At 37.0% G+C, this 12943-nt stretch overlaps 1 protein-coding gene across 1 annotated transcript in view; it reads left to right on the top strand.

Moving 5' to 3' along the window:
• Positions 1–12943, top strand: part of LOC103915646 (sodium channel protein type 5 subunit alpha-like) — a 47344-nt gene that overhangs the window by 22908 nt on the left and 11493 nt on the right. Inside the window, exons 14-18 of the mRNA XM_009322515.1 lie at positions 731–1084; positions 1865–2314; positions 6880–6991; positions 8053–8207; positions 11536–11743. Coding sequence (XP_009320790.1) covers positions 731–1084; positions 1865–2314; positions 6880–6991; positions 8053–8207; positions 11536–11743 — 1279 coding nt within the window. The remainder of the gene's footprint in view (positions 1–730; positions 1085–1864; positions 2315–6879; positions 6992–8052; positions 8208–11535; positions 11744–12943) is intronic.

Below are 12943 nucleotides of genomic sequence, written 5' to 3'. Positions count from 1 at the left end.
GCCTTGAGGTCTCCTCGAGGCTTTCCTCCATCTTAGGGAAAAGGAGGAGTAGCTCTGAGATGTCTATGTATAATGTTACTTTTTTTGCTTATGTCCTTACTGTGTATTTAGAATGCTAAATTTACTAATTACTTCTAAAATTCTTCGTAGCTTTTCAGAGTCATTGCACCTAGAAATTCAGTTGAATTCTGTTTCATCTTGTGTATCATGACTGAGATTTTAACAGCACTGAACGCTAATTTGACTAAAAATGTCCTTTTTACTCACGAGGGTGTATAGAATAGATCCCATCTGGCTTTTCAGATCTTCTTTTAAGTCTGTTGCGCGAGAGGTAGAAAAAATTCTTTTCAGTTTTTGTCTGATAACATTTGATTTAGTCCAAAATGCAGACATTTCATAAGCCTCGTCCAGGTACCTGTAAGCCACTTGATTATTATTACTGTTATTGTTATTGCTATTAACACTAATAGACTTACACATGCTCGTATCTAACAGCACAAACAATTTGCAGCTTCCTTTGGCAGTTCTCTGTTCTCAGTAACATTAACCATCTGAGCTTAAGCACAGCGCTTTTGGGTTGGAACCATTAAAACCTTTCTTTGGGGGGAAAATTATGATGGTGTTACTGAAGTAAAGACAGCATGATAAATGCAGGGTCTGGTTTTTGTGTGTGCTGTGCTATCTCTGCAGTGTTCGCCACTCACATTGTTCTCTTGTGTTTTACTTACAGCTCAGGATCTTCAAATTGGCAAAGTCCTGGCCAGCCTTAAATACTCTTATGAAAATAATTCTGAACTCAGTTGGTGCTCTGGGTAACCTCACTCTGGTTTTGATTATCACTGTATTTATTTTTGCTGTAGTAGGAAAGCAGGTTTTGGGCAATTATTATGAGAAAAATTACTCTAAAATAAACATCGATGAGAATTTGCGCTGGCATATGAAGGATTTTTGTCATTCATTCCTGATTATATTCCGAATATTATGTGGAGAATGGATTGAAACCATGTGGGAATGTATGGAAGTGGCTGGAAAAGGGCTATGTCTTCCCATTTTCTTGCTAGTCCTGGTGATAGGAAACCTGGTGGTGAGTTTCAAGCTATTTTTCAGTCCCTGCTGAATGCATCCAGTTACACTGGCATCTTCTTTTCTGAGACAAACTTTATCATTTAAAGAGTATTCACATTATTCTCTTTTCTGGATGTTACTTAATATATATATTTTCTTCTGCCTTTTTTTCCTTTTCCCCGTCTTTCTCTTTCTCACACAAGAGGTAGCTGCTAAGCAAAATGCACAAAATTATTCCTTCTACCCAGAGTATAGAAGTGCAGTGCTTTTGATAATTTGGTGTCTAATTTCTTCATCTTTTGTGTTGCTAGGATCAAATAACCAAACTGTTTAGTGCTTTTAATGCTTACCAACTTATCCTTGTATTATCAAAAGTTTACAGTGCCCAGATTTTTTTGGTTTGTGTGACATATACTAGATGTAATGTATATTTACTGGAAGACAAAATCTTTTTCATCGGCTTAGTTTACTGGTCTATACGAGATCCTTTTTGATGGTGGTGGTATTAAAATTTATCTTTGCCAGCTGTTTTTCAACATCTCTACCTCTTCATACGTTATGAACATCAAAGCATGTGAAAATATATTTGATATACCCAAACCCTCACTTCCTTTCGTTTTTCTCCTGCCTTTCTTTCCGGAAGGAGCCATATCATACTATATTAATATTCCATTATAGTAAATAATTTCATTGCAGTGGTTGATGAAAGCGAGATTGAGATTTTTTAATCTAAGGAGGGTTTTCTGAAATGTCTTTTCTGTTAGCAGTAGTGTCTCCAACTTACTTTAACTATTTTAAGGTGCTCAACCTATTCATTGCCTTGCTGCTGAGTTCATTCAATACTGACTCCTCAGTGGGACAAGAGGAAACTGGACAAATGACTAAATGTCACATTGCCATTGCACGGATTCACAAGGGCCTGCAGTCTGTGAAAAACCGAATTTTGGATCATTGTGTCAAAATAATGAACCGAAGCCTCAAAACAACAGCCAAAAAGAAGACGGTGAAAATTTCTGCCAAAGACATAGAGGAAAATAACTATGCCATGACAGATGTCAGAAAGGATATACACAGCAGTTGCTTTGACATTGGGTATTACAATACCGAAGAGAGTTCCTCAATAACAAGGAAATATGAAGAATTTTTAACCAGTCATAGTACCTGTGTTCCCATTGCAGTAGCAGAGACTTATAGCGATGAAGGTGATGATGACCACAGTGTATGCACAGGAATAGAATACAGAAAACAGGTAAGGAATACGAATATTGGAAAAATTATTGTAACTCACATCTGTAAATATAATCTTGAAGACTCAACAGTAAATGTTATCCCTTCTGTCATTTCTGCCATTTTACTTTCTTTGTTCTTGTAGTAGCTTCAAAATGCAAGAGCTGCCAAATAGTCTTAGTTATTCAATATGATGTTGAATATCCACTTTTTCATCATTCTCCTCATTGATGAGTAATTCTGCTTCTGTTTGTTTTGTTTCAGTTTGTTGCTGTCAATTACTTAAATGAAGTTTGATCAAGACAGGCGTTCTTTCTTTTTGTCTTCTTTGCCTTACAGATGGCACCTGGAATTTTTGGAAGGCAGACCTCTTGTGTTGCTTATATGTTGCTTCTCAGTGCATGGATTCCAAAGGGAATGCAAATAAAAGCTTCACCTAAAAAAAAAAAAAAATTCTTAATGTTTTTTTAATCCCCTATTCACCTCTGTGATACTTTGGACTCCCCTTTATATCTCTTGATTTTGTTGTGTTGGGCAGGATTAAGCTCAAGTCTTAGGCACTTAAATACAGATACCTAAATATGGATTTCTGCATGTGAGTGAGGCATTTATACTGCCATGATGGTCAATAACGGTGCAATTCATTTGCCTGTACATAGGTATTCAGGGATATTTGAGATACTTCAGGTGTCTGTCACGTCCACATGGGACTGACAAATAAGACGGAGGAGCTATAGGAACTCTTTTTGGCACCTGGAGGCCAGGGGTATGTAGAAACACCTCAGATGACACTAGGTATCAGCCACAATTAGATTACTCCATTTAGATATCTGAATCTCAAGATTCCACATACTACTTACCTCATAGATGTCAAGTGCCATTTGAGGTGCTGGATTATCTCATACGGCTTCTAAATGCACCTCCAAAAAGGTGTCTGTCAGTTCTTGTGAATGCTGTGCTGTATGCAACTATTCCATGTGTATGTCTTCGGTACCCCTGGGTATTTTAAAAGACACTAACCAGTTTAGGGCAAGCAATGGAATTAAACCCTTTGTGTCCTCACTGCATTAAGTAGCGTCCCTTGCTGCATGTCTATATCGCTTGTATGTTGCCCACTTTTGCACTTCATGTTTTCTCCCATTTTGCTTTCTTGATTTTTTTTTAACTCGTTTTTGCTTTCTTCTCTCAAACGATGTGTTATACTTTTAATAAAATGGAATTTTACCCGATTACTTTCCTTTGAGGAGGGTGATGTGTCTTAATGAAATTCTGTTTGTGACAGCATCGTTACTTTTATTATACGTGATGTGATTGCTTAGAAGGATATGAATGCTGGTTTGAGTATGATGATCTATCTGCATGAATGCATTTTAGTTCAGAATCATTGGGTCATCCTCTGAAATTCTTATTCCCGTATAATTATTTTTGCCTATAGAAGGTAAGGGTGATACCTTTTAGCCCATTGACAGTACCGCAGCTGTGTACGAAACATCCAGTAGTAGTTTCAGCTCAGCTCAGCACACAAGGACCTCAAGCTAATTTCTTTTAGAAGCCTGCCCTATTCACAGGCAGTAGTAATAAGAAGCAGCAGACTCCAATATACCTTCCCTGCAATCTTTTGTCAGAAGGTGAACAAAAAAAATATTAACCCTTCTCAGACCCATCTAAAGGAAGTACCAATAGAAGCTGGCTTATACAACAGCAGAATGAGCTGTTTTGCAGGTTCTTCACATAAAGCAAGATAGAAAGCCTCTTACAGAAAGTAGCTTAGGATTTTCATTTAAGTCTTTTTATTAATTTCTGCTTATTTCTCCAGCTATCACATTCAAGTAGGAATGAGCTTTTCTAAGATGTTGCAACTGTGCTTTTTTTCTTCATAGGTAAAAGTGATGGTGTAAACGTGTTGTAATATGGGGTTTAGCTCATCTAAAAAACACATCCAAATGTGTGAACAGCAAGCTCGGGTGGATCACCAGGCTTTGATGACTATACTGTACCTAGATTAGCTTGGTAAAGATTGTATTTTATGAGTGTCAGTTGTGTTATATTGTGATATCACCATATTTGAAATCTATCAGAACAGGTATTTGGGCTCAAAGTGCAGTTACTTAGTATTATGCCACGGCAGGAATGTCAAAACCAGGTGCTATTTTTGGATGGATTATCACATGGTCAGTGTCTAGGTGGACTGGTAGGATCCATTTTCTATGTTTTTGGTCATAAGAGGAGGCATCGTCAGTGGAATATCTTTGGACAAGTTCTCAAAGAAGCAGAAATTGCTGATCACCTTAGAATCATCTGTGGCTATTTGAAATGCGTTGTCCATAAGCATTTGATGGCAGAAATTCTTTTCCCTCTGCAGTGGAATCTGGTATTGCTTGAAATTTGTAGTGGCAAAAGGACTGAGAGCTGGTTGGGATCACTTAGCTCTTCTGCCTGGAACTAGAAACATGAGACTGTTGGGGTCCAGCTGCAAAGGTTGCTACTGAGCCAGTACATCAGAACTTAGTGAATTGGATGCAGGAATCCATCAGTGGGCTAAATGTAGATCTTGAGGAATGATACGTTTCCACAGTATAGCCACTGGACCACAGTATTTGAAATTGAAGAAGAAACCATTCTTTTACATGCCTTTTAGGGATATCATTTAATTATCTGTAAAAAGAGAAACATGCTAAATTTTGTGGATGCTTTAGATTCTGTTAAAGAATTTTTACTTTTAAGAATGACTGTCAGGAAGAAAAATGTGGAAAATCAACTGTTTTGCATTATTTCATGCAGGGAGACAGATTAAGACATAGAGAGCAGTGCCAGAGTTCAAGCAGCTTCAGTCAGATTTCTGGGACGTCTGAAACTATAAGTGGTTTTTCAGAAACACACCAAAAAAAAGAGCAAAAAGAGGTAATTATAACTTCTATCATCTTGTGGAATATGCTAGACATCAAAATTTTCACAGCGGTTCTCTCATTCAGCAATGACAGGACAAGCTGCGGTTTTCCAAAGAGTAGCAAGTATAATCCCTGTGAAGATGGTATATCTCTCTAGAGGTAATAATAGTTTAAAGCATGGAGGTTTGTCTCTCATAAACAGCCATGGCCAACAGTGTAACTTAATATATTAGAATCATAGAATCATTAAGGTTGGAAGAGACCTCTAAGATCATCGAGTCCAACCGTCAACCCAACACCCCCATGCCCACTAAACCATGTCCCTAAGCGCCTCATCCACACATCTCTTAAATACCTCCAGGGATGGTGACTCAACCACTTCCCTGGGCAGCCTGGTCCAATGTTTAACCACTCTTTCAGTAAAGACATTTTTCCTTACATCCAACCTAAACCTCCCCTGGAACAACTTGAGGCCATTTCCTCTCGTCCTATCGCCAGTTACTTGGGAGAAGAGACCAACACCCACCTCGCTACAACCTCCTTTCAGGTAGTTGTAGAGAGCGATGAGGTCTCCCCTCAGCCTCCTTTTCTCCAGGCTATTGTACAAAATAAGTAAACAGAAATTAATCAAGAAACACACTTACTTTAAACATATCTGATACATACTATTCATTTTTACAGATAATTCTGTTTGCTGTCATCCTTGGATGCAAAAATGTATTCTCTAGAAATGGTTCCCAAAACAACCGTACTTTTTCTGGTCTAGAAACTTAGCTTATTCTAATACAGTACAGTTCCACATCAAAAAAAGGTAAAGAATCATGGCTTGCCTCCAATGACCCAGAAAATTAAATGGAAGTTCAGCAACTTTCTGGATTACTCCCTCCAAAAGTCAAACCACTTTAGCATTTTCTGGTTTTAGATAAAGTTGCTAGAAGTTTTGTCTGTTATACATTATTTAATTATATTTATATACAAAATAATATTAAAACTATTAAATTTCCCATGACTTTAAATAATTGCATTTTTGTCTGTGTTGAAGATTCCCTAGGACCTTCAGTTAGTGTAGAGCAGCATGGCTGTCAACGGAGACAGTTCTTCCTTCTGGCTTCTCATTCTTATCCCTATCCTCGTGCCCTCCCTTTCCATGTCATACAAGACACTTACACTTTGTGGCTGATAGATTGCTTTATTCCTTTTTCTTTATACTTGTTTTCCTTATTGTCTTTAGTTTTGTAGGTGTGTAGGTTACCTACTGGTAACTACAATTCTTTGAGATGCGTAGACCATATGTACATTTCTTTCCTGCTAGGCCTTCCCATTTTCAAGCCTTTTGAGACATGGTTTGTATGTCTGAAAATGAGAAAAGAATTGGATAGGCATGAAGAAATCAGAGTTTTCTCTAAAGTTGTAGCATAATATAATCTCTTCTAAATGTTTTCTGTCCTGCAAGTCCAATGTAGATGATTAGAAGAAACCAAGAAACTTATTAAATTAAAGCCATGGAAGCAAAGAGTAGGGATTAGTCTTTTCTGTCCTATTATCTGTAATTTTATTTTGGTAGCCTAGCAACATTAAGATAATTTATACGCTGCAGATTTTTTTTGGGGGGGGGCGATAAGTTTTAATTTATTTTAAGTCTGGTAACCTTATTAATGAAAAGCAAATAAATTCTCTTCCTTGCCCTTCTCCCGTGCAGAAATGTGATGCTGGTAGCTATTCTGAAGCCAGCACTGTGGACCCAGTTATTCTTCTGGAGATGTTTTCCCAGCCTAAAACGTTGCACCTACCTAAGGACTGTTTTGCGGAAAGTAAGAATCTTTTATGTATTGCAGTGATACCAAATGAACCGGTATTCAAAGATATCAGTTTGGAACATTTCCAAATTGGCAGAAACTGTTTGCCTGAGACACTTGTTTATAAACATAACTCAAATAAATACACCTGAAGGCAGCACAGAACTGGAGTAGGGTTGGGATGCCTGAACACAGGCATTTAGTACCATATGAGATGCCTGAGAGTGTGCAAGACAACTGCATGAAGCTGACGGAACTGTCACAGAAGCTGTAGAATATCCAGAGAGGCCTGAAATGGTTCTAAACACCTGTGTTTAGGTAGCAAAATGCCATCTTTGGAGTGTGATTCATTCTTATATTGAGGCACCAGACTGTAGGTATTGTATATGAGCAAAGGCACTCAAAGCAGTTCTGAAGGGGCAGCTGGAGGTCGGTTAGGATAGGTATGTCGGTACCTGGCGTCTTAAATGGCACTTCAGCTGAATTTGTCTGAGCTCCCAATACAGTGGATGAATATCTGGTCAATACAGCTAATGGAATTCAGAGGACTGTACCGCTCATCCCAATGTGGACACCTGTCTGATGGCCTGAACGGCTCCTTGCCTCTCATGGTTCAATTCTACTGCCTTTACAGATTAATGAAGTGTGTTTCTGGTGCAAAACAGTGAACAGAGAATCTAGTTGTAATGTCTCTGCAGTGCAATCAAGTGAAAAAATCAGTAGAAATAATAATTTACTAAACCACTGGTAAGGTAATACCTCTTTTCAAAACAAAAAGAATAAATGCAGAAAATAAAATAAGCAAGTTTTTTAGATGGAAGTAGTGGCTTTTTTCTGCAGAAGGGCTTGTGAGCACAAAGCTTCTTTGCTTTTTCCATGTATGAGTTGCTCTATTAAAAGAGATTATTTGGCTTTTCTTTAGCTTTAGATCATTTCAGCCACAGCATCGCCCCATAGGTAAAACAGCACATTCTTTGTATAGTCTGTAGAAGCTCGTTTTAAGATGTCTTGCACTTTTTAGATTCCATGTCTCCACACTTTCCATGGAACCAATATGCTGTTCTTTCTCTTTTCAGGTTGTGTTGAATGTTTCCCGTGTTGTGTAGTGGATATCACTAAGTTTCCAGGCAGAACTTGGTGGAAATTTAGAAAAACCTGCTACAGAATAGTTAAACATAGCTGGTTTGAAAATTTTATAATTTTTATGATAATATTGAGCAGCGCAGCACTGGTAAATTTAATTTAATTTCTCAAATTTTGAATTGATGGTTGTCAGTAAAGGAAAAGAATCATATTATTATATTTAACTTATTTCTTCCACTCTCACAGTCCTTTCCTCAGGGAGAGACAGGAGTATAATAAATGTATCCTTTAGAAGTTTTATAAGGCCCTCCCCAGCTTGGACAAGATATTTAAATATATGGAATCATAGTCTTCTTCATAGTTCTTCATGGAACATAGTTCTTCACACGCTTGTGTGCTTAATAAGAAGGCTAAACCAGGGTCTGAAATGACTTAGGAAAGCTTAAAAAAAAAAAAAGTACTTCTAAATTTGCAAAGCAGACTAATTGCTCAGTAAAAACTTAGATTTAAAATCATCCAAACATTAAGATGATCAGAATCTAAAAGTGATTGTAAACTGGTAGGTGACTTAATGTTTCATTGCTACTCTGATTATATCCATTTCTACTGAAAAATAAGGGAAGCTTTATTTGATTTGAAAACATATTCACTAAGTCTACTGAAAGTAATTTGTTAAATAAAACATTATATAGTGCAGAAGGAACATAACCAACTAGTGTGAAAGTGAGCTATATGGTACATGTCAGAATTTTCCAAATAAAATCTGTTCTGTGTGCATTAAGTTTAGGTTGTCCACTGAACCATAGATTTGAACTGTCTGCTTTAAAATTTGCATGGCAAAATCTCCAAGGGAATTCCCTGGGATTCCCATGAGGGCTTCTCTGTACTCATGGGGAACCAAACTGAAGTAAGGAAGGAAACTGAGTTATTATTTAATGTACTGTAGGATCTGGCTAAGTTGAACACAAAACTAGTTGGTATCCAGATGCAAAATAACAAAACAATAACGATTTCTTTTCATCAAAGATGTATTGTGGTGTTGAGAACTTTCACATTTCTGAGATACTGTTGTCCTCTTGCAAAAAGGGACTTGTCTGTTTTCTGTTTGCTTATAAAGATGTTTGCTGATACGGAATTTCCTGAACCAGCTAGAATGAAGGGATACCGTACCGTCAGGCATGTCCATGGCTTGAAAGTAAATTAGATGAGATGGTGATCATAGAAAGAATGCATAGAAAAGCACGTGGTGAGTGCTCAGAGCAAAGGAAGAGTTAGTAGTTAGAAGTTTGAATGCTAGTGAACGGCTGGTTTGACTAGTGGATGGAAATCAAGGTAGCCAAGGTTAAACAGTGAAAAAGATAATGCTAATTATCAAACTTGCTCAGAAAAAAGGTAGGAAATGGTAAATAGATTTATGTACGTGAATGCTGGGAGTTCTCAATTACCCACAGTCAAATTACTAGTCCTGTGGACACAGGGACAGCTCTGCTCTGTAGACATTTCTCCTACTTGTAGCACAACTGAATGACCATTGCTTCAAAGACCACTTAGCTCCAGAAGCAGTATTACTGTTTTCTTACACTGCAGAGCAGGAGCGCATTCGTTTTACCAGATTGTTGGTAACTATACATAGGAGCATCTCTGCCCCATGTTTTTTCAGTGGGAATATAAAACGGAAACACAGCAATGATTTTACATGAGTTTCAGGTCTCACTTGATCTAAACACCTGGTTATGCTCCTGCTTCCTCTTATCAGTGGCCCTTTAGAGCGGGTTTAGCATGTCATAAGTAGAGGGGAGCAAATCAGGTCTGCTATAATACCTAAATAATCATCATCTCCCAGAGTACTGGAGACACATAGCAGAGGCACGCAGGTGTTTCTGCAAGAAACATTTAATGGTTTAATGTGACTGGTGATAACTTATAACTGTTAAGGCCCCCTGTAGCTGAGCTAATTCTTGCAAAACCCACTGAGGTGTCTTTGCTACCGTGCTCCCCTGAACCAAAGGCCTGTGGACCATCTGGGTCAGTCTCCCATGTAATACTGCTATTTCCTTAGAGGGTGTTGACTGTTAATGAACTTACTAAAAAATAATAACAGAATAAGAGATTTCACGGTCAGGTAAGGAGCTGTTAAGTGAAGAGCTGATGTAGATTGAAACGGGATATGGATTAAAGTTTTGACACCCTCTGTTTGGTTCCTGACCTTTGTCACAGACTACAGCCATGTGACTTTGGGCAAATGAATTGATCTCTCTATGCTTCATTTGCGCTTTCATAGAATGAAGATATTGTGTTCCGACATCCCAAGGATGTGAGATGGTGTATTCCTCTTGAGAGGAGAGACTCTCAAACTTCTCATTTCAACTTTTTTACTCATGTCATGGCAAGAAGGAAAACAGAAAGTTAGCAACTGCAGAGGCAACGTCAGAGAAGGGGACACAGATTTGAATGAGGATAAGAGAAAGGGAAGTTGTTAAATGCCTGATGTGCTCCAGAGACATGTTGAGCTCTTAAGACAGAGTGAGAAAGAGAAAGAGACAAGAAGAGATTGAGTAATTTATATCTAGGAATTGTAGGGTAGGGGAAAGGGTATGGTACAGGGTGGCTTGTGATATATCTACATAAGTAAGAAAAATTTTAAGTAAAAGTAATGACAGACATGGATTTGTAAGGGGGAAATAGTGGTGGTGAAAATGGATGGATAGATCATTAGAAATGTTGGCAGCAAGAGAGAAATGAAGTGGAGATGGAGCTATAAGGTCGGGGAGAAATGGATGAAAGGAAAATAAGGACATTGCCAGAGGCTTGGTGAGGAAATAATGCAAGGTGTTAGAAAGAATTGGGAATAGATTGGCAATATCAAAAACTTAAATTAGCAAGGCAGCAAATATATTAAACACAAGCGAACAATGACGTAAACTACAGCAATCAAGAAAACATTTTCCTAAACCCTTACTGACATCAAAGTAATGTCAAGGTTTAGGTGAAAAAATGTGAATCTCCAGGAATGAACAGTTCCAGATAAGGCGTTTGTCATATTTTTTCATATCTGTATTACAACTCTGCAGGCTGACTAAAGATGACTCCTTTGGAAGGTCTACGTCTGAAAGACAGTGGTTAATGTGTTTAATTCAAGCTTTATTATGAAGAATTTTAGACCAACACCGTCAAAATTATCCACTAACTTGGGAAGCCAAGATTTTTGTAGCCACAGTTGACCCTCATCAGATATTTTTTGAAGAAGTGTTGAGCGTAAACAACTGAAAGTATGTCATTTTTCAACCAACCTGAAAATGAGATTATGCTTATTTTACAATCTAGGCTTTTACTTCTGAGTATAAAACCAAGTGGTCATTGCCCATAATTTAATATGAAAAGGTTATAATAAGCCAAACTGTGTATTATTGTGCAGTTTTAAAATAATTTTCCATAAAACTACTGAACTGTTTTAAAACTGAATTCTGAAATTCCAGGCATTTGAAGATATTCACCTGCAGGAGAGAAAAACAGTGAAAATCCTCCTAGAGTATGCTGATAAAATATTTACCTACATCTTTTTTATGGAGATGCTTCTGAAATGGGTAGCTTATGGTTTGCACAGTTATTTCACAAATGCCTGGTGTTGTCTTGACTTCATCATTGTATGTGTAAGTATTATATTCAGCTTGTCTTACATTTTGAATTTTGATATTTTCTATATAGAGAACTACATGTAAAATGAGATTATGAATAAACAGAAGTGTAAAAGACAGGTTCCAAAGGTGAAAAAAATTGCAATCAAAAGAGACTTGAGGACAAATTTAAATGGAAATTGTAAGTAATAATCAGAAGTTGCTTAAGAACATTTTATTAGGCATCACTGTCATTGAGGACCATGTTGGTTATAAAAACCATTTTGAGCATAGAGGCAGAGTGCAATTAGCGAACAGAAATAAAACTAAAGTAAATTAATTAAGACAATAGAAAAATGTGAAGCTGCTGGCAGCTCCGGCATTTAGAAACAGAAAAAAGTAGAGTTGCTTCCTTAAAGGAGAAGAAATTTAGATGGTAAAGGGAGTGGAAGAGTATTGTTGGAAAAATTATTTACCAGAGAGTTAAAGATGTAGGAAAGTATGTTTTGCTTTGCAACCAAAGAAATCCTAGCAACCCTTTATAAAGCTGTAAAGACAAATGCTGAAATCATAAATAGTGAGATGGAGGAAGTGTAGTGTTCAATGTATAAATATTTATTCTGAATTCAGACAAAGTTAAATAATACAATCTTGCCATATAAAAATGAAACATTTTTGCTTGTCAGCAATACACTGGGAAGATACTGAAGTTAAATATTTTTAAAATAAGAACATCTAAACAGCTGACTTCCAGTAACATCAAAGTAGCTGTTTGGTAGCCTCTGAATAGTTAGCATTGAAAGTTATGAAGTACTGGGAAATTTCAACAGAAAAACCTGATGTTATGACTATTTACAAAGAATATATAGTATGACTTTAGCAATTACAGTTCTGTAATATTAGTAGCAGTGCTACCCAAAACAGAGGAAAAGCATGAAAATATCCAAAGGCTAGACAACGAGACAACAAATTCAAATAGGAAGGAAGAGGCAAATCATGAACAGTGGAAAAAAACCCTAATTATTGAAACAATTTTCTAATGTTTTCAGTTCATTTTCTCTCTTACAAAAATTTAAAATTAAGGCTGGAAATCTTTTTAAAAATAATTTTTGTTTGCACATCACCATCTTAAGTTATGGTAAGGAATTACTGTATACACTTCTGAGAATAACTGTGCAGAAAATGGGAATATTTTATTTGATTTATCCTTTCTGGTCTTGTAGTGTATGAAACTACCATAGTTACCAATTTGGTTGTTATACTAGTATTT

Source organism: Pygoscelis adeliae, unplaced genomic scaffold, assembly GCF_000699105.1.
Source record: "Pygoscelis adeliae isolate BGI_AS28 unplaced genomic scaffold, ASM69910v1 Scaffold123, whole genome shotgun sequence".
NCBI lineage: Eukaryota > Metazoa > Chordata > Aves > Sphenisciformes > Spheniscidae > Pygoscelis > Pygoscelis adeliae.
Note: the sequence above shows the minus strand (reverse complement) of the source record. Positions and strands in the feature narration are given on the sequence as shown.